At 46.3% G+C, this 25987-nt stretch overlaps 1 protein-coding gene across 1 annotated transcript; it reads right to left on the bottom strand.

Annotated features, from left to right (window-relative positions):
* Nucleotides 1-136: 136 nt before the first annotated feature.
* LOC148318665 (uncharacterized) lies at nt 137-21418 on the bottom strand. The gene is made up of 44 exons (XM_088283421.1): nt 21294-21418; nt 21143-21207; nt 11104-11351; nt 10873-11043; nt 10633-10764; nt 9626-9700; nt 9298-9384; nt 8794-8935; nt 8660-8712; nt 8421-8585; nt 8318-8344; nt 7872-7934; nt 7723-7797; nt 7594-7653; nt 7397-7513; nt 7148-7201; nt 7027-7062; nt 6622-6756; nt 6498-6548; nt 6385-6420; nt 6265-6309; nt 5977-6039; nt 5766-5801; nt 5618-5701; nt 5471-5536; nt 5282-5344; nt 4701-4787; nt 4581-4616; nt 4445-4498; nt 4181-4237; nt 4025-4084; nt 3645-3686; nt 3520-3547; nt 3373-3441; nt 3225-3244; nt 3044-3142; nt 2808-2958; nt 2655-2746; nt 2309-2437; nt 2171-2218; nt 2036-2098; nt 1737-1934; nt 1475-1590; nt 137-1047 (listed from the first exon to the last, which is right to left on the bottom strand). The coding sequence occupies exons 1-44, from the start codon at nt 21302-21304 to the stop codon at nt 846-848; spliced, it is 3711 nt and encodes a 1236-aa protein (XP_088139547.1). The 5' UTR covers nt 21305-21418; the 3' UTR covers nt 137-845.
* Nucleotides 21419-25987: the final 4569 nt, after the last annotated feature.

The raw sequence follows: 25987 nt of genomic DNA, 5'->3' as shown, positions 1-25987 counted from the left end.
CATTCCGCAATTACACAATAAAAGTATTTATATCTTTTATTGTTTTAAGATTTCGATATTATGACTTGAGCCATGACACAAAAGAGACACAAACGGTTTCATGATTGAATGACAATAAAGAACACACAAGCCGTTGTTATGAAAGGAGAAAACTTTATTCTTTTCCACAAAGCACAAACCAACACTTGGAATTTATTTTTCTACATTTTTTTTTAGCATGAAAATATATCGCAAGTCATTTGGAAGGCTGAGCACTCCAAATAAGCATGCCAACTCTTCTCCAGTCTACTATAGTAGCCAAAAAAAGTAGAAAAACACAAAACAAACAAACAACAACAAAAGATAAATTACATTCTTAGATTTCATCCTCTGATTTCATGTTTATGTGCTGTGAAAGTATAAATAATGGATTTAAATTAAATAGCCCGGTGCTGAGCCAACACCACAAAGAAATGAAGTACAGTGCATCAAATGAATCGGTCACTGGCCATCTGATGGAAGGACGCAATGAAAGTAGTGGAAACTGCTTAGAACATCTCCGTGACAACCTGTAAACAAAACAAAACAGCCCTCAAGAGCCATCTTTTACTTCCCTCGTTGTGGACAATGGGTGACAATGTGGGGATCATTAAAAAAAAAAAGAAAAGAAAAGAAAGGTCTCTTGGGTTGGGGGCAAGAGGTGCAGGAACCTAAAATCTAGCACATTCCCTACCAGAGTTGGCAAAAAGTGAAAACTGGCCCCATCAATGCTTCATTTTATGTGCCAAAGGGACGACGCGTTGCGGCGCGGACGGGAGGTCTCGGCAGCATGCATCAAGGGGGTCCGACTCTTCGGGGACGGGGTCTCAGGGGTTCTTGTGGGTCTCCACGCAGAGGACCACGTAGTCGTTGGAGCAGCTGCGCGTCTGCTGGCCCAGCAGCAGGCCCGAGCTCAGGCCGGACGACTGGCCCGTCACCGACACGTGGTCGGCGCGCCACGTCTCGCAGTGCTTGTCCACCACGCGCAGACCACGCGGGCTGGAGCCGTGCCAGATGCTCTTCTCGGGCCTGCCGGCACACGCAGGATTGGAATTTCATTCATACCAAACTTCAAACATCAACTACTTCCAAAAATCATCTACTTTTGGGAATACTTTTTTGCCCATTTTTGACTTGCGAGAATCAACATTTTTGGAAGGAAGACTTTTTTTTCCTTCAAAAATGACTTTTTCGAGACTTTTTCCCTACTTTCCATTTTATATATTTTTTATTTTTTATTGGAATACGAAAAAAAAAATTCTATTTCAAAAATATTTTCCTTTTCCCCCCCTCAGAATTTTCTATTATTTTTTTCTTTAAAACAATATTTTTGTCTTGAAAATAACGCGCATGAATGTCTTTTTCTTTGGAAAAAAAATGCTTTTTTTCCCCCCCAAAATAATTATTCTTGCAATACACTCCCGTCACAATAGCAACAAGTAAGAGGTTCGCTGACCAGAAAGGATCGGCCATCACGTCGCGTCCATCAAAGGAATAAATGGGTATCCTGGTGTTGAAGGCTCCTCCTTGGCCATTGAAGATGGACCTCCAGTTCCTGAAGAGCACGTCTCCCTGTGGGGAGGCATCACGCGTCAGACACGCTCGTAGCCACTGACCAACTGGAGTCAAGTAAATGCGTGCGGAAACGAATCGAACATCTTCCGGGTGGATGCCGGTCGAAATGAAGCTGTAGTTGGTGGCGCTGAGGTCGGACTCACCCTGAGGTTGGTGACGGGCAGAGTGTCCCTGAAGCCGGGGTAGACCACGTGGACCAGGTCCTGCTTGTTGGAGGAGACGAAGGCGCGGTAGTTGGGGGGCAGGCCCATGGCCTTGGCCTGCTCGTAGCACAGCCGGTCGGCCGTGTCCAGGCCCGTCATGTCGCCCGTGTGCGGCTGGTTCAGAGCCACCAGGTTGAGCTGAACAAAGCATGCGGCGGGTTTATCACGACAAACCAACTCTACGTCATCGATGGGGGAAAAAAATGGAGTAAATCGAAGTTGCGGTTCACGCTCCTCACCCTGTCGTTGACGGAGCGCACTCGCTCGATTGTGCCGCCTGATATTTGTTGGGCAGCGCGAGGCTAAATGGACACCAGAACAAAAGGTTCATACTTGATAGGCCAAAATAAAAATGGTCCCGTTTTAAATTGTACCTCATCTTGTGGGAGGATGTTACTGGAGAGGTGGAGCAGACTGCCAAGCTAGATTTAAAAAAAAAAACATTGACTATGAAGCTACATTCAGTCAAAGTTGCCTGACCATCCCGAATTTCCTAATCACAATGGCCGCACCTGAATCTCCTTCCAGCCCTTGGACACTTTGAGGAAGAGACTTCCGGTCGACATGACGTAGGCCAGCATGCCCTCAGCCTCCCTGGACGTCTTCTGCATCATGGACTCAACCGTGGAAAACGTTGTCACCTGCAAATGCAAAAATCAACGTCACGGGCCTGACTCCCTTTTAGCAACATTTCCAAATGGCCACGTTAACGTGAAGTCCGCAACGTTTCAGAGTTGAGAGAATAAACGTCATATAGTTGATATATTTCAAGAGATGAATTTGGAAATCACAAAATGGGGTCGCAACATTGGCATTAACGCATCCAGTGAGGATTTGTGTGAATTCAACCGAACGTACAGCAGCAGAGCCTCCGAAGGGTCCGCGTGGGCCAGGGGATCCGGCGGGTCCGGGGGGGCCGGGTGGTCCGGGCGGTCCAGCGATACGCGCATCTGAGCAACACATTAAAAGTCATTCAAAGTCGGACGCAAAGTAAGAACACGATCCACACACCTTTTTTACCAAAGCCTAACGACCAGCTTCCAGTCTGCCCCGGTGGGCCGGGGGGTCCCGCTGGACCGGGTCTGCCGTAGCCCGGTGAACCCGGAGTGCCCGGCTCTCCGCGGGGGCCTTGTGGTCCGAGCACAGATTCGCCTTTGGGTCCCTGGAGGGTTCGCGAAACGATATTGCAGCTCGAGTTGCCTCATTTGAACATTGTGCGGTTGCGTTGCCATGGCAACAGCTCTCACCACTGGCCCTTGTTTCCCGGGAGCACCTGGTTGCCCGGGCAACCCCGGCTCGCCCTTTTCACCTTTTTCTCCTTCGATGCCCGGCTCGCCCTTCACTCCCTGGCGCACACGCAGACAGATTTTTTTTTTTTTTCTTGTGGCATTGCAAAGAAAATCTTATGATCACATATTTGGAACTTACCAAGCGTCCTGTGAACGTGTCTGATGTGGGGAGAAAATCATGATTAGAAAGAATAAATGTATGTAATGTAGCATACTTTCATCCGACTGGAGCTTATTTGGGCAAATTTAAATCAAAATGTAAACAAGAGTGGCAACTTTGGACTCACTTGGTGGCGCCGGGATGCCGGGAACGCCTCGTTCTCCCTTTTGTCCTTTCATCCCGTCCTGATGATGACCTTGACGACAGAAACAAGATTGTTTTTTTTTTTAAAAAAAGATCTCATCACAAAGAATCATTTGGTTGAGGCATTTACCTATCATATTGCTTCCGTCGGGATTGAGCTGCGGATTAAACACACGGTCAGTTACGACTTTATTCATAAAAAATGAGGCAAATTCATTCTCTCAAATAGAAATCGTCCAAGAAAATGTGACTTGCCGGTATTTTACAGAAGGGTCGAGCAGGCACAGGGAACACGGTCTGGAAAGGCAGCAGAGTTAGCAAATTAACCAGCATTTTAGTGTAGTACCATATTGTGCCACAATTTGGAGGGCAGCACTGAGCTCCAAAGAGTTGGAAGAGTTGCAGCGTCATTCAATGCAAGAAGAAGAGACAGAGCGAACGCTCCTCCATGTACGTTAAATTAGCAGTCGCTTGAGGGTTTATCATTAGAACACAAGTTATGCTCATTTTTTTAGCACCTCTATGATGTTTTGCATCATAATTTAGCATGAAGCTAATCATGATGCGGTTCACTGAATGAAATGTTCACTGTTGATTAAAACAAACTTAACGAGTGGTTTTTATTGCTTCCTTACTCCGTTGGAGCATCGGAAGATTCCAGGGCGGCCCGGTCGTCCTGGAGGGCCTGGCAGTCCCTGCGGAGGGAAGTCAAAGGTCAAAGTTAGTAAGAAATGATTGAACGCTTGGTTCAGTTACGAAAGAACATTTATTTTTTTCAAGTTGTGACTTACGGGTCTGCCAACCGATTCTCCTTTCTCTCCTTTAGGTCCTGTCCCACCGACACGACCCTTCACACACACACACACACACACACACACAGTGTCAGCATCAAGTACAAATGGAATGTTTGCATGAGCACGAAGTCAATATGCCGTGCAGACAACAACTGGGATCCACTTTTAAAAGACCAAACACCTTCGGAGAATAAACACATAAGTCCGATTTTTTTTTTTCAAGAGAAGTTCATTGTATTGTGTTGAATTTTAAGTGCTTACGGGTCTGCCGGGGAAGCCAAAGTCCCCTTTTGGTCCTGGCATTCCCATCGCTCCCTGTTTGGGAATAAACGATAATCAGTTCTTGCAGTCCCTGAACGCATCGTCATCCATCATCGTTTTGTATTCCAAGACTCACGAGTGGTCCGGGAAGTCCGGTTGCACCGATGTCACCCTGCAGACCATTTTAGAGAGAATAAACACACTTTTCTTGAAGAATGTGTTTTGAAAATTCTAAGAAATGTGTTCTGAATATCACCTTGTATCCTTTGTCCCCTTTCAGAGCAGAAAGGTCGTAGGAGGATCCATTCTCAGAGATGAACATTGCCGGCTCTCCTTTCTCCCCCTGCGCAAACGTGAAGTGTAAACTCTGACAGAAGGCCAGCCACTAATACATCTGTGTGTTTTTTTGTTTCAAATGTTAAGTGAAAAGTTATTCTTCTTGTCATGAAGGCATTTTTATTCATTCATATTTTATTCCAAGGCTGCTTTGCATAATTAAAATCGCGAAGGTGACAAAAGGAAGAAGCAAGTTGCTTTCTGTGCTCTGGCGCCACCGTGTGGACATGCGATGAATTGTACGAAGGAGTAGCAAGCCCACGCTGAACTTCAAGAAACACACAATTGCAAACGGAATTAAATCTTTTTTTTCTCTACAAGGAAAGTAATTTACAAAATATATTTTAAAAAATGAGAGAAAACAATATTTCTAAAGTACTGTATGTAGGTGATGTATAAAGTTATAAGTAGCTCTGTTTTCTGGTCAAATGTCCCTTCTGTGACCAATTTGGTGATTTTGAGTTTTTTTGTTTTTTTTTTCAATCGTGTGCACACTCTTGCCTTGAGTCCTGGAGGTCCTTCAACACCTTGCACTCCGGCGTCTCCCTTGGGGCCCTGATGTCCCTGTGGACAGTGAGGCGAGAAGGAGACGATCACGGCATGTTCCTCACTGAACACCAGAACCCTTTACTGGACTGCAACCGCATTTTGAGCCTATTTCTTTTCAAATTTCATTTCTGTGACACTCACAGCCAATCCCTGAGCCTCATAAATCCCTGAAAGGTTGAAGACGCCATCCGTGTCGTTGAGTAGAAGCTGATGAAGAGGAGGAGAGGAGGCATGAAGAACAAAAAAAAAGTTTTCCGACTTAAGTGGCGTCAATTGGTCGTGTCTTACTTCATTAAGACTGACGACGGGTCCTGGAGGTCCGGGAGGTCCTGGAGGCCCGGGTAGTGTGATCCCATCACGTCCTGGCTCGCCCTGAGAAACAAGTTGGTGACGTGAGAATGGCATCAAGTCAACACGACTGCTTTTTGGTTTTTACCTTTTGTCCCAGAGCGCCGGCATCTCCTTTAAGACCCTGAATGCAACACAAACGCAATTAATTCTCTATCTCCAAAATGCCTTTCTGCGACTCTTCCAGTCTGCTGATGGCAGGTTGCAACACAGATGCACAAAGTGGATGTGCTTTTTGTGAAAATTGCTCTTGTTTCATTTCTGGAACTTTGGGGAGTTCAGGTGGCGCATTCACTGACCTCAGAACCTTTGGTGCCCTCTGGTCCCGCTAAACCTGGCGGACCTGCAGCGCCGGGCTCCCCCTGCACAACACAAGAACACACCATGCGTGATCACAAACAACCATGATGCATTATTTATAGAACATATTTCACACGAACGACCACAAACATGGATTAGTGCGCAAATCCAAGAATGAGCGTCATCGTGAATTCATCACCGACACAACTCAAATGGCCATGAATGCATTCACAAGTCGCACATATGCCTGGTATTTTTCTGTATCAAGTCAATATCTGGACACGGACCTTACGACCTGGCTCTCCAGCAGGCCCTTGGAGGCCTTCTTCACCCTATGAACAAACAAAATGATGTTGAACAAAAGTGATGGACGGCCACACTCGCTTGAAATTGAAAGTGTTTGTTACCTTTGGTCCTCGAAGTCCAGGAGCTCCCGGAAGACCCTGTTGAAAACACATTTGCAAAACACATTTGAGCTCATTTTCTCATCCTGGTGACAGAACATCATGCGGAGTCCTACCCGAAAGCGTTCTGATGCAGGACCAGTGAGCAATGGCGAACTTTCCAGATCCTGAAAATATCAAAGCATGATGTCGGGATAGCGTGTGTATGGCACATGTGTCGGAGTTTTCGATTCTATGTACCTCAATGTCAAATTGGAAGCCTTTGGCTGGGGGGCCGGGTGGCCCGGGAGGACCCGCTGGACCCTGGGGTCCAATCCTGCCCTCTGGACCCTCGGGCCCGAGGAGTCCTGGGAAGCCCTGAGGGCCCTGATCTCCCTGCAATATGACAAAATAAAGTACAACATTCTTCAGTGACTCCAAAACACTACACGGAAATGATGTCGAGTCAACGCTCCAATATAAATATAGTTTAATGGCGCCATCTTGTGGCATTAAAGGGTAAAGTCCTTTTCTAAGAGAAAGGAAATCCTTTGCTGCCACCCTGTGGCATCTGTTGGCAATTACAACCCTTTTCGGGAGGACATGATTTCTCGCAGATTTTGCTGCAATCACAAACTAAACGAACTAAATGAGTAAGAACTGTACCTTAAGTCCTGGTAAGCCGTCCATTCCAGGTTCTCCCTGTTAAATTAAATTGAGGGAGTTGGATTCCAAAGTTCAGAATTTGAGCGACAAAAAATAAAAAAATCAATAATAAAATCTTGACCGTGTCGCCCTTTTGTCCAGCAGGTCCTTGTTCTCCTTTTAGTCCGTCAACTCCCTGAAAGAGAGAGGGGACATTCGTTTATTTTGGGACACAGTTTCAAGAAGGCCTTTTTTTTTTTTTTTTTTTTTTAATGGGACAGTTTCAAAAAGGCTTTTTTTTTTTTTTTTTTTTTTTTTTTAAAGCTGTCCATATTTATTCTGTTTACTGACTGACAGAAGGTGGGATCATATTAAAGACTGCTGTGCTTACGTGAAGTCCAGTTTGTCCCTTTTGTCCGTCTTTTCCAGGAAGCCCAGGCGGTCCAGGTATGACTTCCTCAGACGGGGGTCCGGGGGGGCCGCGGGGTCCTGGAGCGCCGGGGGGTCCCTGACAAAGGAGATGATTAATGTCCCAGTCATCAACAAAGTGGTGACATCATCATTGATTTGCAGCGTCCTCGCTCTCACTCGAATGATCTCCATATCGCCGTCAAAGTCGTCGAAGCCCGAAGCCGAGCCTGAGCCCTCCTGACAAGTACACAGTGGCAAAAATTCAACAAGAAAATGTGAAGATGACAAAAAAAAAAAAATTATTACCAAGAACTTGGAGGAGAAGCGGCCTGGAGGTCCGGGAGGTCCCGGAAGGCCCGGCTGCCCAACGCCAGCATCACCCTGAGGGCAAATACGACATTATTTTGACTCACTTCTTTTCACTTTGCACTTAAGGGAATTCCGTTTGAACGTACCTTTTCCCCTTTCGCTCCAGGCTCCCCTTGAAGGCCTGGGAATCCTGGAGGGCCAGTGGCTCCCTGGGAGGGGGAAAAAAAAAAAATCAACAATCTCATTTTACACAATGTCCCGCTTTGTCCCCCCTGTCATGAGGTGTTCCACAGGGTTCAACTTTGGGGCCCCTCCTGTTTTCCCGCTAAATGTTAAGCAATCCCCATTGACCCGTTTTTAAAATGCATCTTCAAACACATTTTTATTCTGAGGCTTTTGAGTCATTATTTTAGTGTTTTATGCTGTGTCCTGCTTTTGCTTTAACTTTCTTTGTTTATATATGACCTAATTTATACTGTTTTTATCGTTCAATTCTTGCTCCATTTTTGATTGATGAGACCAAAGCAATGCACGGCCGCATTTAGCCTCGGTTAGCTTGTAGCATGTTGTTAACGTGTCGTCATTTACTTACCGGAGTACCATTTTCTCCTTTTGTTCCCTGGGAGAACAAAAATAATTTTAGCCATCGTTTCAGAGCACTTTTTGTGTGAAAAAACCGCTTTCGCAAAACATACATTCTGTCCGTCTTTGCCTGCAGCTCCAGGAGGTCCTTGAGGTCCTGACGGACCACGTGGTCCGGGCTCACCTGCCAATGCTGAACCGTCTCCTCGTGGGCCGGCGGGTCCTGGGGGTCCCTGCGCACCAGGCTCACCTCTCTCGCCTTTCTGTCCCGTCCACATCTGGATGGAATGAACACAATGAGCCTGATGCGTCTCCACAAGTCACAAGTCGAAAAGCTTTATTGTGGACTTACGGAGTTGGACTTGGACGTTGTGGTTGTTGCTGAATGGGCCGGTTGCACTGTTACTGTATAAAAATGTCAAAATATGAAAATGTTGTCCACTTAATGTAAATCTCAATAATAAAAATCATATTTTCTCTCGTTACCGGCGGATGTGGTGGCCTGGATTTCTTGCCCGGAAGCCTCTTCCGTGTCGTCTCCAGTTTCATCGTCATCAACATCATAAGTGGGAGACATCTCGGTGGGCGGGGCTTGCAACGGGCTACTTGATGTGGGGTGCAGCAGTTCCTAATAAAATGACATCAAACATTTGAGAACAGCGAACAACAATAAAAAAAATGGCCATTCAATGACGCTTCTATTTTCTATCCTTCATCAAGTATGGAACAGCCTCAGTCACCATGGCAACAGCATTCACCCTCAACACCCTTTCAGTGAGCCAGCAGGTGGCGCTCTCAAGACTGCAAAACACTTGGGACTGCACTTCAGCCGAACAACATGACTCAGTTTATAAAATATAATCATCAAGTGTTGCGATTTTTCTGAGTATCAAACGCCTGTTGAACTTAAAATGTTCAGTGTGAGATAAAGGGGAAAAAAAAGAAAAGAAAATTTTGATTTTAAGGCTTATGTGTGTGCATTGCATCTACCTTTTTGTACTCCTTCTCTTCCACAACTTTCTTGACTTCTTCTTTTCCCTCCATGTCCACGAAAGCGTCGTCGCCGCTTCCGGACACCTGATGAAGACAAGAGAAAAATAGTTTGAAAACATTTTCCGGATTTAATTTTTTTAGATGGATTGATGTAACATTTTTTCCTGTTTATGCTTAAACTCCAAGATATGGCGAGCAGAAAGTCACGCAAACATGATAATGCACATTCTGGATTGATAATCATGCAATGCACATTTTGGCCAGCAGATGGAGCCCGCGGGCTTGCTTCCACGTGCGTGTGAGTGTGTGCGTGCGTGCTTCTTACTTCAGGGTCGTCCTCCTCGCACTGGTCGTCACGGGCCGTGGGATCAGACTTGAGCAGCAGCTGCTGGATGGAACCCTGGAGGGAAAGAAAGAAAAGTGATGACGTGTCGGCGACCACTCCGTCCATCGTTTGCGCTTTTTTTTTTGCCAACGTTAACGTGGAGCCCAGCGTGGCATTTCCCACCCAGGGCATCGCAATTGACGGACTCGACGTCCCTTCGCCGCCATTGCATTTGTCATGATGGTGTTTTATTTATTTTTTAATTTTTTTAGGGGGTACTTGTGAAAAAAATGTATTTTATTCCATGTTCTGAAGCGACACTCTCTACTTCAATTGTCAGACTTGTTAGTCACCAGCGCAAACAGCTGGAACCCAACAAAGAGGAGCCGGGGGGGTCGACTGGAAGATTAGACGAAGACGTAGACGAGAAAAAGTTTGCAGTGTTTCTGGGTGATGTCAGCGTGCAACCCAATTTCTTCTTCTTGTTTTTCTCGACGAGTTTCTTTCAATCAGAACAAACGCAAAGACAGCTTCCTGCATTCCTCGCTATTTGTCGTACTATTCTTGTGCTCTGTGTAATCTTGTGCCAGATACTTGAAAAAGCATCTGGTTTAAAATAAAAAAAAAAAAAGGCCACTGAGATCGTAAAATAAAATCCCAAGGTAGACAAATCTACTTGATATGTTTCTCCACGACTTCATTTGACTTTTTGCACGTCTCACATTAGCAGCAGAAACTTTAAGATGGTAGTGACGCTGTCATTTGAGGCCTACAAATGTTTTGTTTTGTTTTTTTGTGCGGGTGGGCTGTGTGTTGTAAGTAAGCAAGTAAAAATGTAGAAATCCTCTGGTGGAGCAGATTTCCTCAAATTCATGAATCCTACTCAGCGTGTCGTTTACGGGCCGGAGCTCATAACCGCGTGCAGACGCGCGCTCAAATGTAAAGCAGGCAAAGGCAAAGGCAAAGGCAAGAGGTCCGAGAGCCTCGTAGGCGGTCGGAGAACTCACCACAAAGTGAGGCAGGCCCGAGGCCCCCGCACTGCCCACAAAGACACCCGAGCTGGCCTCGAAGGTGAGGGGCTCGGGGCTCCTGATGAACGCCACGCGGTGGTACTCCTCGCAGTCCATGTAGAGGCGCACCTAAAGCGACAACCACGTACATCCGTCCGTTTTCTATTCCAAAATTGCATTCACAGTCCTGCTTGTCGGGAACGCGGCGGACATTTTGGGACGTGAGCGCACACCTACCTCGGCCCCCTCAACCGTCAAGGTGAACCTGGCCCACCTTCCCGTCAGGTCGCCCATCTTGAAAGAAGCCGCCTCCTGAATCTTGCCTCCGGCGGTGGGGCCGGCGTAGTAGAAGACCACCCTCTGGGAACCGTCCTCCACCTCAGACAGCGCCACGCCCAGTTGGACCACCTGTAAGACGGAAAACGGGGGCGCTTCAGCCACGGCGCTGTCGAAAGGAGGAGCGCTTACCTTTTGGGAGGCGTCGGTGATGGCGAACAGGACGCCGCCGCGCCGCGTGGTGGGCTTGGCCACGACCGTGATGGCAAAGTCGTAGAAGAAGGGGTCCGGCAAGACGGATTTGGTGACGCGGGCCACGTTGGCGTCTGGTCCGAAGCTGTAGGCGGGGAACCCCTGGAATCCCGTCACGAAGGAGACGGACTCCGGGAGGGGGAATCCGATAAACTCGGTCAGCTCGAGATTGTCTCCAGAACCTCGACCTGCGGACAAGACGGAAGGGCGCTCAGACGAGTGGCGGGACAGGAAAAGAAGAAAAGTTGTGTTTCAATTCGAGTCGACTCAAATGGAGAGAAATCTAACGCTAACAACAAAGCGGTAAGATGCTAACATCAGCCGTGGCGTCGCTTTGCAACGTTTGTACTAACCAATAAATTAAACGTCGACTTAAACATCATTTGAACACGATGCTCGATTATACGTCTTTTCTTTTTTTGTAGCATTGTGCCTTAAGATGGATTTGTAGCAATTTTTTCCACATTTATTTCTGCTTTGCTTGCAGAAACGTCACCGTCTGTCTTTTCTACGACTCCCTCGAGTCTGACAACGTGTCAAATCCATCCTATAAATAACACGTATCCATCCACGTGGAAAAGCGCTGCCTCCCGTGCGCCTTCACTGGTACAATAAACAAAAAGAGGGACAGGCCAGACTAATGCACACACACACGCGCGCGCGCACACGCCAACACGTGCAAACAGCTGCTTTTCCTTAGCGGGACAACGCCGGCCGCGCTGGATTTTTAGCGCCCTCTAGTGGCCGCTTGCCCCTTCACATCTGGAAGGCATTAAGGCGGCGCTAATATAGTTGTGCAGCACAAAGGCGGCTCCTGTAAATGCTGAGAGCCCCCGCAGGCCAGTAACGCCCCCCACAGGAAGTCAGGCGCACTTCTGCCACATGTCCTAATTGGACCGCAAACCCCCACGTCACCAGAAAGCCAGCGCTTAACTCGACTTGGCGCCATGTTTTTTGTTTTTTTTTCTGTCTGCCTTTTGTATGCGATTTGGAGTTTTTCTTTGCCCGGTTGGGGGGGATGTGGCTCGTATTTGCCAGGAAGGGTTATCCAAATAAACTTGATTTGACTTTCAGAGCTGAGAAGCAGAAAAAGGAGCTCGGCTGACTCAGCTCGCCGCCGGCCGCATTTCCGGTTCCACTTGACTTCTAATTGTGAGGAAGTCTGACTGAGCGGGACTTGACACTTTCAAATCCAACAGTGAATGAAACTTTTTTTTCTCTCCAAGATTTGCCAACCTGCTTCTGACTATTATTAATGCCGTGAGCGTTCGCTTCTGAGGAGTTGTGTCGAATTTCCTTTGCACTGCTCATCATCAACTTATATTGTTAGTTTATTGACCCAACATTGTAAGAATGTTCTTGCGTGCCACAAGTATCCGCTTTCCTGCGCAATTTCCCCACTCGCGGGCCCATTAAGGCTTAGCGGACGATTACGATCGCCTCCACGGGCGTGGATGACGAGGGAGGAGATGCAGCCGGTTGCTGGCGAGGGTCTTGGGACAACATTCCCACAGCTCAGATCATGACATCACTTCAAATTCTGACCTAACAGCTGGACACACACGATTGTGTTCCTGTTCAACCTCTCAAGGAACATCACCAGAGAGTCGCGGTCAGGTCGCTGATTGACAATTTTTGTGTCATTTGAGGTTGTTTTTGTCTTTTTTTGGATGTCATTCCGGTGCGGGTCGTCCCACTCGCACCTGCAATGAAGCAAAACTCAGAGATGTGAAATCAAGCCACGGAATGGATGGGGAGGAGGCCAGGCGAACGCCCTTTTTCCTCGCAGCCAAGACGACGCGCCCTCGCCGGAGGATCACACGACAACATGTGGATAGCAACCGCTGTTTACATGCTTGGAGATCCAAACGCTCCACGGAGGGGAAAAAGGTTACTTGGTTCTGTCGATTGTCTCCAACTGGGTCAACGGAGACTCTCATGGGCTGCTAGGAGGGGTGTTTCTAATATTTTGACTTTATAACGTACCGTTAAGCTCAAAGGAGCGACAGCTTTGTAACGGCGACAGATGTCACATTAGACAAGGCTATGGCTTAACTCACTTCAACAGCGTTTCTTAGGACCAAGATGCACCCCACCCCTCCTAAAAACGCTGATAGCAACTCGTGAGAACTAATATGAAGTAAACTCAGGACATTTGAGAGCAACACAACCCGACTCCAAAGTCTCCTTTTGCAGCTGAACGACGACGCTGATGAGAAGCAGGCGCGTCGCGCGCAATTAACATCGGCACACTTGTCCTGCGCTCACGCAGATCAACGGCGTGAGATCACTTCCACATTTGGTTGCTGTTAACGTGGCAAAATTCAAGCAGATTCGTTCGAAGGGAGGGGGTCACGTGCACGCGCACGTGCACGCGCACGCAGCGCTAAGAAACATCCCGGTGCAACTCGCAATCACACGCATGTGAGCGCGCACTTGGCCGTGCACAACAAACAGTCGTGCCAACGGTGACGCGGTGGTCATGTTTTCAGTAAACGGAGCCGAGTTGAAGGCTGACTTCATTCAGTACTGGGAACCAGTAATGAGGAGGAAAAAAAAAAAGAAGACCAATGACCTTGTTGGCTCGGGAGGAAATTAATCTTCAACACCAAATGTTTGCAGGGAAATTCCACGGCAGGCCATCACCAGATTTTAATCACAAACTGGATTCATAGAAAGAAGATGGAAGAGTTCAGTTTCTTTTCCTCCATCTGTGTCTTAAATCAGCGACGTACAACTAAATGCGAGCGACGCCCCCCCTTCACATTTCTGTCAATATTTTATTCTATCCCTTCATGAAACACCAAGGAAGAATTTTCCTTTTGCGAGAGAGCCAAGTAGTCAGTGTTCAGTTTGTATATTCGTGTCAAATTGTGCTCCTTCCCCAAAAAAATAAGGAAGGCAACAAAAGTGAGCAAACCCCCCTGCGAAAATTGTGTCAGCGATACGAGATGTTCGATGTGAACGGGGAGCAGGTGTCTCGCAAACGATCGCAGCTGGCCAAGTGAGCCGAAACTGTCGCGCGCACCCGACGCAAATACGGCAAAATCATCCAAACGCGGGTTTGCATTGTCGCTTGGCGTCTTTGTGTTGTCTTTGATGGCGCCGTGTGTCGGCGAGCGTTCCAAAGGATGACTCGGTGTTGCCGTCGTTGTAAAGAGACCACACACGCACACACACCATCGCCATCTCATCTGGCCTGAAGCCGCAAGACGTCGTTTGTTGTCCGAGATGTAAAAACACAGACGATGACGCTTGTCGGTGCGATTCTCGGACTTACAAGACCTCCCGGGCGGTCGAACAGGAAAGCAACCCGATGTTTGCGGATCCCACCTTTGGCACCTATTTGGACACGTCATGACTCGAATCCTTTCGGACATATTTTCACTGACAAAACGTGTACAACAATGAACTTTAGACGACTTGGAACACTCGACTGAAGAATTAATGTATCGTTCCCAAAAGACGTAAGATAAAGTAGCGGCCAAAGAATCGGAAGCGTTGGGACCTTCGTTGAGCCCATGTGGCCCCGTGGACAAAACATCTGACTCGGGGGGGAAAGGGGATTAGGGATCCCTTTTGTGCAAATACTTGTCTACAGGGCAAAAGACGTCTTGGATCAAGTTGACGGCTCTCGACTCCCAACTGGAACTTCATTTGTCTGATGCCGTGGGAGCTCGCTACAATTTTCATGCAAGTAAATGGATAAAAAGCCCTCAAGGGATTCCAAAGTCAATATTATCAGCTCACAATCAGGGGCGGGGGGCGGGGGGGGGGTGGGGCGTGACACAGCGCAGCACTCAAACTGCTTCCCGTCCCACTCGAGTGCTGACTCACGTTGAGAAAATGTGACGGAGCAAAAGCAGAGCTTGAAGGTTCATTTAAGGGACGTTGAAAGCGGGAGCGCTGTCGGAGCAAAATGGTGGTTTCGCTCCGGGCCGAGTCGATCTTGCGGCACTCGGTCCTGGCGACAACATTCCCGCAACAAAGCGATGCACTGTATTCTGACTCAAACAAGTCGGATTGTGTCCAAGTCCAAAGTAAATATTTGCATGTGAAACACCTCTAAGCCAATCAGATGAAGAAGAGCAACGTACGCCACGAACTGAGCGTGCAAACGACTCGCTTGTGCACCTTGAGACCTCCCGTCCGGACCGAGATTTGAGGAAAGTGTCATTATTTGGAGTGGAGACTTTCAGGGCAGAAGTCATCGCAACATTCAAGCGTGTCTCGATGTCAAACTCGGAATAATCCCGACGTGAGCGCACAATGAAGGCCTTCTGTGCGACAGGTAAAGAAGCGGGGGGGGGGGGGGTCGGTTGCGTCAAAGGGGCGCTGCGGTGTGAGGAGCAGCACATTCTTGTGTTCTATCCAAAACTCATTTTAAACAGGATCAGGACTGGACTTTTCTTGGCGGCGTGTCCTCAGACAGCCGCCTTTCACAAAGATGACGTGCAATCGAATGCATTTGAATCGATTCACGACGGAAAGCGGCAGGCGCACGCTTTGACAAGACTCGGGTCCTGCTGGGACCAAATGTTGTAACGTCCATGTCAAAACATAGCAAGCAGTTCTCAGTTGACCAAAATGTGATAATCGGGGTCGATGCGACGTGACTTTTGACTTTCCGGCATGCTCGCACGAGCCGGCGGCTTCCGTGATGCCAGGAGCCAAAGGCCAAATACTTTATTTAGCCAAGAATGTCTTCACGAGAATTCCAAAGACAAACTGACAGAGACGCAAGTTTCAGCACAAAAAAAAAAGAATGACAACGTCGAAGTCCTGCAAACATGCCGACATGCAACTCAAAAGTGCAACTTAACAGCACGCTTTCATCCGAGTCAGCACAGAACCATAAAACAGCCCCCCATATTCCCCCCCCCCCCCCGCTTCCCCCTCGCACTCAGCGACCAACGCCAAAGCTTTGGAGTCAGCTGAAGGTCCGCCATGTTTGTGTTCATCACATTGGAGATACTTGTGTAACTTATCCAAAGTGTTCCGACAGGGGGGTGGGGTGGGGGGGGGGCGCTTCTGAGCGATACCATCTGCTCTGGCTCGACTTCTCAGTCAGTCGAGTCGACGGAGACTCCAACGAGGACACTTCCAGAGAGTCCCGATCAGCCCGAAAAGCTTGGAAAACATTCCGACGCTTTGTCGAACGATCCCGGCTGCTCTCGCGGCACTTACGGGAAGCGGAATAAAAAGCAGAAATATGAAGAGCCAAAGCGCCATGTCGTAACGTTCCTTCGCTAATGATTTGGGGCCAGAGACAGTCACAAACGCCGCAACAAGTGTTCGTTTGCAAACTGAACAATTACTCGGTGACTAAAGTCAATCAATCGGAGGTTGGACGGGAAAACCACCCGAGTTGGCGCAAAGCCACATTTGAAGCAAGCTCCTTTTCTGTTTTCAGTGCACAAAGCAAGCGTCCTTAAAGTTTGTTGCGAAAGAATAAGACGGAAAAGTTCAAATTGTTGCTGGAGACACGCTGACATCTCCTCATGAGAGGACGTAGCTGCAAATTCAATAAAGAACTCTCTTTAGCTTCGAGTAAGACGCTGACAGACACTTTTACAGCAGGAGCAAGTCAGCAAGCAAGTGAGGTCCAACAACGCGAGGAAACTTCACAAGTGGAAGTTGAAGCATTGCTTCAGGTGTGTGTGTGTGTGTGTGTGTTTTCACAGGCCATAAAAGCCTTCCAGATTTGGAAGCGACGGCCTCTCAGGTCACATGTGTCTGCCAGCCACCCCCCAAAAAAAAAAAATTTAAAAAAATCCCCAAACAAGAAGCTGCCGGCAGCCAGTCGGCTTCTCTGGCTCCTTTTTGGACGGCGCCGGGTCACTTCCTGCCACCTTGCTCGGCCTCTAAACTTTCATTTGTCGCGTTCCAAAAGAGTTTATTTGCAAACAAATTGGTCAACGATGGCGGGAAAAGAAAGCACGTGGTGTGCGGCTGGCACGACTCGAGAAGTCCAAATGCAGAAAGTGTCGCAGAAAAATGTGGCGATGGAAAACATGTTTTGCTTTGTTGGCGCTGCCAGAACGGACAATTTATCCCGCAGGCCGTGTTCGATTTACGACCAATTTCAATTCGTTCTTTTCCATTTCTGGCCAAGAACAGACAGTGAAGAATAAAAAAGATGTTTGGACGCTTCTTTTGAGGTATCAGTTCTTCTGACGTCTTTGAAATCGAACGACGGGAGCGCTAAAATAACCCGATTGTGATTTTGCATTATTAGCATAGTTTACGTTTCACAATAAATGTTTGCATTAAAAAAAAAAAAATTAAAAAAGCTTCCCCTCACAAGACGGAGGCAACAACGACAGACACGACACACTGGCTTTGCTTTTGCCCGACAAAACTTGTCTCACTTCTCCGGCTCGGTCCCGCTAACCGCCGTGACGACGTCCAGCTGGCCCGCAACGGTCGCGCTCGCATTACACGTCGACCACAAAACCAGAGGGAAGCCGCCACGGCCTTGTTCAAGCTCACATCCAAAATTTCGGTGGAGTTAAATTCAAAGGTTGAATGTGAGACTCATTCAATTTGAGTTTAAATGCAGAATACTAAAACAACGGAAACTTTTGAATAAATATCCAGAATTTAAATCAATAAACTCAGCGGCGCCTTTTCATTTCTATAGTAACAAAAAGAGGACAAGAAGCAAACATCATTCACTTCTTTTGCCATCGTCATCTCGCTCGTCAACATCAAAACGGCGACGGGTCGCAACTTTTCGAGTAGAAATATTTAGAAGTCGAAGAGCAGCCGGCGAGCTCGGCTTCTCCACTTTGTGTAAACTTTGGTTCATCGAAACGACCTTGGAAGACGGAAACTCAATTAGTTCACGTTTACTAGCCAACAATCGGAGCAAACCTTCATTTCAAATGCTGATGGGCTGCTGCTTGCAGTGAAGTGAAAAAAAAAAAAAAAAAAGCAGCTGCAGCCCAGCTGAGTAAACAAAACAAGACAACAAAGTAACACAACATAACGCAATCAAATTCATTTGGCTCACTTTCTCAAAAAGGTATTTCAAAAAAAAAAAAAAAAAAGCTTCCCCTCATTTTAGAGAAAAATTTCAAAAAGTGCAGCGTTGTCACGACAACATCATAATGTTGTCGTAAAATGTCATTTTGAGGATGCTGAAGTCATTTCTGCTCTTGTGACCTTCTGGCACGACAACACAACAGTACCTGCTTGTGTTCCGCGCTGAGCCACTCTTTCCATGCGAGCGAGCTCCAGACGCTCCCAGATCAACAAACATTGCGTTGCGTCCTTTTGGGATGTTCCACGAAAAGGCTAACATGCTAAAAGCCAACAACGTCACGGAGGAAAGTCATGAGGGTTCACAAACTTTGAACGGCATCAAACCAGCCTTTCTCAAACTATTAGCGATGTCTGTGCTAGCATGTTCAACATTGTTACAATAAAAAGATGAGAGACAAGCTAAGGTGCTTCGCTAATGTTGCCGCTCACGCTAAACGCTCTTACACCTGACCAGAAAGGAAGTTCCATATGAAAAGTGGACTTCCTCCAATATTTCCTGTCTTTGTCCGCACATTTGAAAACTTTTTTTTTTGTTACAACATTCAGAACTCAAAGTTGATTCTTGTTTGGTCGCGAGTAAATTTAGCCATTCCTGTTTCCCACCACGTGTTTTGATCTGCGGCCTTCCATTTAGAGAGCACGCCACTCAACGCAAATGTCACTTCCTGCGTGGGGGGGGCTTTTAAACGTTTCCTTTTCAAAACACGCTTTGAAGTTATTTTGATGCGAACAAAAAAGGAAAAACTCGTAACAAGGCATATTGTGCCGTTTGGTGGCAAGTGGAAGGTGACGTTTGTGTAGCTTAACGCTTCCCTTCTTTATTTACAGGTGGGGGGTGTTCTTTATTTAGCCCGTGAAGACCACTACCACCCCCGTCAAAATATTAAAATTAAAATGATCTTTTTACACAATGGCTGGCTAAGGTTCGTTTATTTCGGATCACTGACCATTCACATTATCTGTTTTATTAGAATAGAAATAATCTTGAACTCACCAAACGGACGTACACTTAAGATGAGCTGAGTGTTGTCTCGTGAACTCATTTTTTTGTGTTTGGTGTTTAGACAAGATCCTGACAGGACGCAGCTTTTGGAAACAATTACGACGCTGAGTTACTACGGATGAGAGCGGCCCGGCGGAACGTTCCCTCCAAAGTTGACATTTTTTGATTGAGCAAAGATTTTAAAAGACATCGGAACAACAGTAGCATGCGGCCGAGTGGATATTATATGCGCTGATTTGTTTGGAAAGCCTCAAAAAATATGTCTGAGCGGCTAATAGCTTCCAGATTTAAAATTTTTTTTTTTTAAATGACTCTTTTTAAAATGATTTATTTTCACTTCAGTCAATCAGAAAAGTTGCCTTGTCAGGCAGGCAACTTAGTTAGCAAACAAATTGAATATCCTGAAATAGCAATTTTGTGTTAGCTACATTAGCTCAACTGCATTTTAGACTCTATGGCGAGACGACAAGGCTACAGTTAAAATTGAACGGAACATTCGGCATGCGCCAATGTTAGACAACTACACTTGTTTGTTTACATTCAAACTCACTTTGAAGTAAACATGGGTGTTGTCATTAAATTACAATTTGGTGGCTAATTGAATCATCAGGCAAATGATCTCATCACATTAACAGCTTTTAATGCAATAAAGACAAATCAAAACTCATATGCTGTCGATCACATTAATGTGACAAAATATAAAAACGACACGTTCACCAGTCTACATCAGACGTCGACTCCAATTTCCTGCTCATAAAATAAAAGGAGTTTTATGACAAACTCTCGTTAAGGAAGGTCCCCAATTACTGCGTGAGAGGTAACTAACGAGCACAATGCTGCTTTTGTCACGCGACGATCACTGCTCCAGATAACCGAACGGCTGCTTGGACGCCGCCAGCGCCGTCCCAGAGTCAAGCCCGAGCTCACTGGACAATTCATTAGGTACACCGGCACCATCTCGCGCCTGACGCCGTGTTACCATGGCAACAACCCCCCAAAAAAAATGAACGCGTCGCTCCCAACAACTCCCGATCAAGATGTCGGGAAGCGAAGGGCAGCCGAGTCATTGCTAAAAGTTCCTCGGGAGGTCGTCCAATCGGTGCACATTAAAAGCTGATCTTACAAACATGCAATCGCAGTTTCTGCCATTAGCGGAGTCACCTCCGGACATTAAAAAAGTTGCTCTCTCTCGGAGGTTCACGCGTACATGTGAGGAGATGGACTTTTATGACCTCATCTGTGGGAAAGCAATAAATGGTTTTGTTCGAATATGATGCTGTCGCATTTGTTAAAAACAAAATGTAGAAAAAATCCAAACAAGACACTGCTTGTAAAACGTGAGCCTCTGAAGCTTCGCGTCACCAAAAATGGCAGAAAAAAAGGGCAGAAACACGACCACCCACAGTGCGGGAAATGTAGTCACTGATGGAGTATTTCTACTTGATTACTTTGAATAAGCAAAATATATTGTGAATGGATGTTAAAAAGATGTATCTCTCTTGAGATTTGCCTCTAAATATTTGTGGTGCAGCTCAACACTGGGTGTTCTATTGAATAAAAAAAGGCTGACTCAGCAAACTACGCAACCTAAACAGTCGCATAAAAGCTACTCCAGAGAACAATTTGCATGTCATCCACACGCATCTTTGACAACTGCACCTAAATCCAAAATGATCGCCTGCCTGGCTTTGATTGGCATCTTGGGAAAATGACAAATAAAGCGTCAGAACGTCAACTCGAGACAACTTTTTTAACTCCAAATAAGCGCAAACCAAACCCGAGCGCGACACTTGCTCAACTTGTCACCTGTCGGAGCTCAAACGTCCATTTCACTTTTTTGTTTTTTTTGCAACGCCATCCGAGTCAGAAGCGAGCGCGTCTCATGCGGTCATTCATTCGCCAGCGATGCATCAGCAAGAAGACACTCACCGTCCGCTTGGTCAGCCGCCGAGAAACTCAGCATGACAAATAATCCAACACACCAGCGAGGAATCCTGCAGAAAAAAAAACAAACACCCCAAAAAATCAAATGAAAAGTTCTTGTTCAAAGTCGTTCCATTCAATTGTTTGGTTCATTTACCGTGCGTCCATCTTGACAGCTGTGGATCACAACTAAACCTTTGCTCAAGTGAGCGAGAGCGAGAGAGCGAGAGAGAGATGGAGTCCACTCTGACTCCTGCGGCTCCGCTCCGAGCTTAAAAGCCCGTCTCCTCCTCCTCCTCCTCCTCCTCCTCCTCCTCCTCCTGGTCCAAACAAAGCAGCTTCAGTGCACCGGCTCCCCAAAAATGGGCGGGAAGGGGAGTTTGAAACTTGATACCGGACCACCGGCCTCAACACACACACACACACACACTCACGCACGCGCGCACGCGCGCACACGCCATCACAACACACACACAGCAGTCAAGTCAAGTCTTCGTCACTTTCGCTTTGATGTAAAGTCTCTTCCCGTGTGGCCTTGACCTCAAAACATCCTCGCAGCTGCCCATTTTCTCTCTAATTATCCCCAAAACGGCTGAAAATATCAATTAAAGTCTCGTTGGATGTAATTCCGCTCGTCTTTTTGAATGACGGGAAATCCAAATAATGCCATTTTACGAGCGTGACGGCAACAATTGGACGAGGGTCTAAAATGCAAAAGCAATGAGAGCAAAGACCTGAGCGACTTTCTGTAAAATGTCCCGAGACTCTTCACAGCATGAAGACAAAATTGACTCAAGTCATCAGATAAAAACAAGAAGGTGCCAAATAGTGATCCCTTCTTGTGCGCTCACGTTCCGACTGGACTTTTCTTTTCCGACTGCACAGCCGAGAGCCGAATCATTAGCGGCTCTTGATTAAGACACGAGGCCCCGCACGCACGCACGCACGCACACGCGCATTTCCAGCGTGTTTACAAGACCCCTCAGAGGCGTTGAAGGGACTCGTCAAAACGGCGAGGGGGCCAACAGATGGACGTCCGTTGCCACAATGCAAACGTTGCAATTTCTCCATTTGCGGAACGAAGCGGCACACGTCAGTGATGTCATCGTCCTTTCGTCCGCCACCTTGTCTGGCCTCAAGTGCTTTTCGCTTGGAATGCTCCTTGAGCAAACACGGCGGAGATAAAGACGGCGTTCCTGACAGCGTTGGAGCGATAGGCGTCACGCCGGCATGCGAGGGACGCCGCCTCGCCGATAAGACGCCGCTCACGCCACGCGCGCCGGCCTCCGACGTGACGGCTGCCGTTGGCTTGTTAAGCGACGTTGGCACATTTCTTTGATGCCTCGCAAGATTTTCGGGCACACGGGCTGACCTTTGGGAAATTTGTGGGTCGGAATTGGAATGCCACCGAAACAAAAGTAAAAAGAAAGGACAAGTTGTCTCCTCATGATGAGGAAAAAAGGGCGTCCTATTGAGATCTTTTAGGAAAATCCAAAGTTGCGTTGACGGCTCGACGTGTGAAAAAAACCAAAAACGTGTCAACTCCAAATTTCAAGTTGGCAAACCGCCAAAGAATCACAACCGCCACAACACCAACGCGGCTTTCATTGGCGTGTCGCTGGCTTTTTAGGATGTGTTGGCATGAAGCTCGACGACTTTTATAAGTTGTCTTACTTTTAGGTTGCAATTTCAACTTTATTTTGTGTTCAAAACTCAAGACACAAAAAAAAAAACGGACAAGGAGCCAAGGACGACGAATGCGGTTCATGATGCAAATCAAGATTTTGTTTTTCTCGTCATCATTGCAAATTGGAACTTTTTGTTGACATTTTCCTTCACTTGTCAACGAGTAACACAGATGAATATTAACGATCGGATCCATTCATATCGAGAATATTTTTGTCAGATCATTTAGTGCTGAACCAAATGACGATAGTTCTGCCGGTCTTGGAGGTTCTCGCGCTTCTGAATGGATGAGGTGGGGGGGGGGGGTGGTCTCGTCTTAGTTTGTGTGTGCTTTGACGCTGAAAACCAAATGTTTAGTTGACAAAAGAGCAGCCACCGGCAGAGGGGGTGCGGGGGGGGGGTGTTTGTAGGAAAAGAGTGGCTGTATGGGGGCTCACGTGGGGGGAGGGGTATTTGTCTATCTGCGCTGAGAGTGATTGGCAGCGACTTGAGCCGAAAGGGCACGTCTGCTTTTAAAGGTGAAAGTTGATCTTTAAAAAAAAAAAAAAAGAAGCATGCGCGCGTGTGCGTGAGGCAGCCAGACTTTGTTCATTCATCCGGCGTTTGGCCAGGCTGCAGAAGCGAGTGGAAAGGAAGACGGAAAAAATGAACTCCTGCGCATCTACGAGGAAGCTCCAGTGGGATGATTTGTCCAAAATTGTTTCCAAATTATATTTGCAACATGTTTTTAATCACACACGTTTAATTGCGCTGGCCTTGAAGCTTTCTTTTTTTTGTATCCTCACCAAATTCCACTTTCAACCTTGCCTTGGAGTTCCACGTACGCAGCGCAAGGCCACAGTTTGCAATTTGTGTCTTCCACTAATACAAATTGCCAACATAACTTTCCCAAGAAGGGAAAAAAAAACAAAAAAGTGTTTGGTCTTGTGAATAAGACTGCACTGGAGCTTATGCGATTAGCCGCAATGGTTAGTTTCTTTCTACAGTTGAATGAACGGTGCAATTTTCATTTTGGAAATTCAACAGAATTTTAAAGGGAAAATAAAACGGCACTAAGGTTGCATCACACGACACAGGGCAAAATTTGGCAAAAATTGGCCGATTTTTAAATTTTTTTTTTATTACCATCACCACCAACTTAGTCAATTTTGTAGAGTACGTTTTACTCAAATAAGACTGCATTGAATCCGTCTAAACGGAGTATTTTTTTTCCAGTTAAATATATTGAGTACATTTTACACTGAAAAAATATTTGGAAGATTTACATGGGAAAAAAAAATTGTAAACATGCATTGAGGAAGTCCTCCTCAGCAGTAGTTGGCGCAATATTACAGCATTTGACACCTCGGCGAATCATCATCTGCGTGAGAAAGAAGGGTCTTTCTTCACTTTGAGTTTTCCATTGAGTTATTTTTTTTGATGTAATCAAAAGTATTTGAGGTGTTCTTACTTGAAATCGGTGAGCAGACAATCACCGAAGATGTAAACAGCCCAGCCATAAAACTTTCGGACCCCCCTCTCCTGCAAAATGACACAGATGAAGTTAGGCCACTCGAGTTCTCAATTGCTACAGTTTTGTAGTATGTTATTAACTAAAGAAGGGAAAAGAAATGAACATTTTTATTTGCGCACACAAACCTGGTCACCGTGGCAACGCTGCCATTCAACAGCCGTCCAAACCGACGCAATACGGAATCTTGTTCCAAAGTCTCTTCACCAACGCATGAAGCAATCATTTGCTGACATGTGAATTGTTCATCACGCCAATCAAGACATTTTGCAGCATTGTTTGACTTTCAGGGCAGCACACGGGAAGGCCCACATTCAAACCTCCAACCTCACAGGACACGAGGACACCATGCGGCCACCAAGACACAATTAATTATTTTCATGTTATGAAGTGTTTTCCCGCAATTAGTTTGTCAGTAATGAAGCCGATTTGAGGAGCAAACTTCATTGAGAAGACCGTTTTGCTACATCACCGTCTTGTTGGCAAGAAACTATGTTCAAGTGAGTTGAGGAGCTTCATTTGATCAAAAGTAGTGCTTCTCCGCTCCCCTTGTGGCATCAGTAAAAATGGTGACTCCATCTTAAGTTTGATTGAATTACAAACAAACTGATTTTTCTTTCGGGCGATATGTCCCGAAACGTAATTCCCGATCACAGCTTTTCCAAGTCATTGTGGACATTGCGCTCTCGCCAAGTGTTACACAAAACAATTTCCATTCAACCTCTGCAGTCTTTTTTTCTCGTTTCTTTTATCATGCTGAGTAAACAGACGGATGTATACCTCAGAGCCCCCGCTTGGGGAGATGCACCAAACTTTTCCACTTTCCTGCTTGTCATCATGTGCTCATCATTGGTCAGGAAGGAAAGCGCAGGGAAGCTGAAAAAAAAATTAGGAGAGAGAAATTTTCCCAGCTTTCATCAACGGAAGGAATAAATGACACAATCTGGTGAAAGAACTTCCAAAAGTAAAATAAAGAAATAAATATATCATTCTACATTCACAATTATTGAAAAATAAACATCTAAAACTAGGATTTTTTTTACCCTGCATATCATAAATTAATATTCCTTTCCTGTTACTGTACTTTATTTGGGATTTTGTAAAGAAAAGAGCAAAAAATAAATAACGCACCTAATATTCCACCTGATGTAAACATTTCTACCACTTCCTGTTTCTTCTTCTTCTTCTTTTTTTTACCTTTCACGTTTGCTGACATGGGCATCACATCCCCTAGTGGCAGATTGTTGTATGACTACAACCCAATCTCCTAAAGTAGGATTATGTTTTGTTTTGTTACATATAAAAACATAACCACATTTCGCTGCTGTGTGTATGGTGGTCACACTTTATTCATATTAGTGTCCCGCACCGAAAGTAACAACCAATTTTACCATGCACGCATATCCTGTTGATACTTGATGTAAATTAGCGTTTTAAACCAAGAGCATTTCCATCCAAAGCTCACGTACACGAAGCAGCTATTTGTTTATTGTAATTCAAAGTTTGACCTCAAACTGTTTTGTTGAGACAAGAACACACGCGGAGCCACTTAGCAGCAAGAAACTTCCATCGAACCAGGTGGAAAAAAACAAAACCAAAACAAGCAGCAAAAGCGCGTCACCTTCCCCCACGAATGACGCCAAATGGCCTTCCTC

The sequence above is a fragment of the Idiotropiscis lumnitzeri genome, chromosome 19 (genome assembly GCF_059441095.1).
Source record: "Idiotropiscis lumnitzeri isolate Australia: NSW breed Sydney's pygmy pipehorse chromosome 19, RoL_Ilum_1.0, whole genome shotgun sequence".
Taxonomy (NCBI): domain Eukaryota; kingdom Metazoa; phylum Chordata; class Actinopteri; order Syngnathiformes; family Syngnathidae; genus Idiotropiscis; species Idiotropiscis lumnitzeri.
The sequence above is the reverse complement of the archived record's forward strand: the minus strand, read 5'-3'. Positions and strand labels throughout refer to the sequence as shown.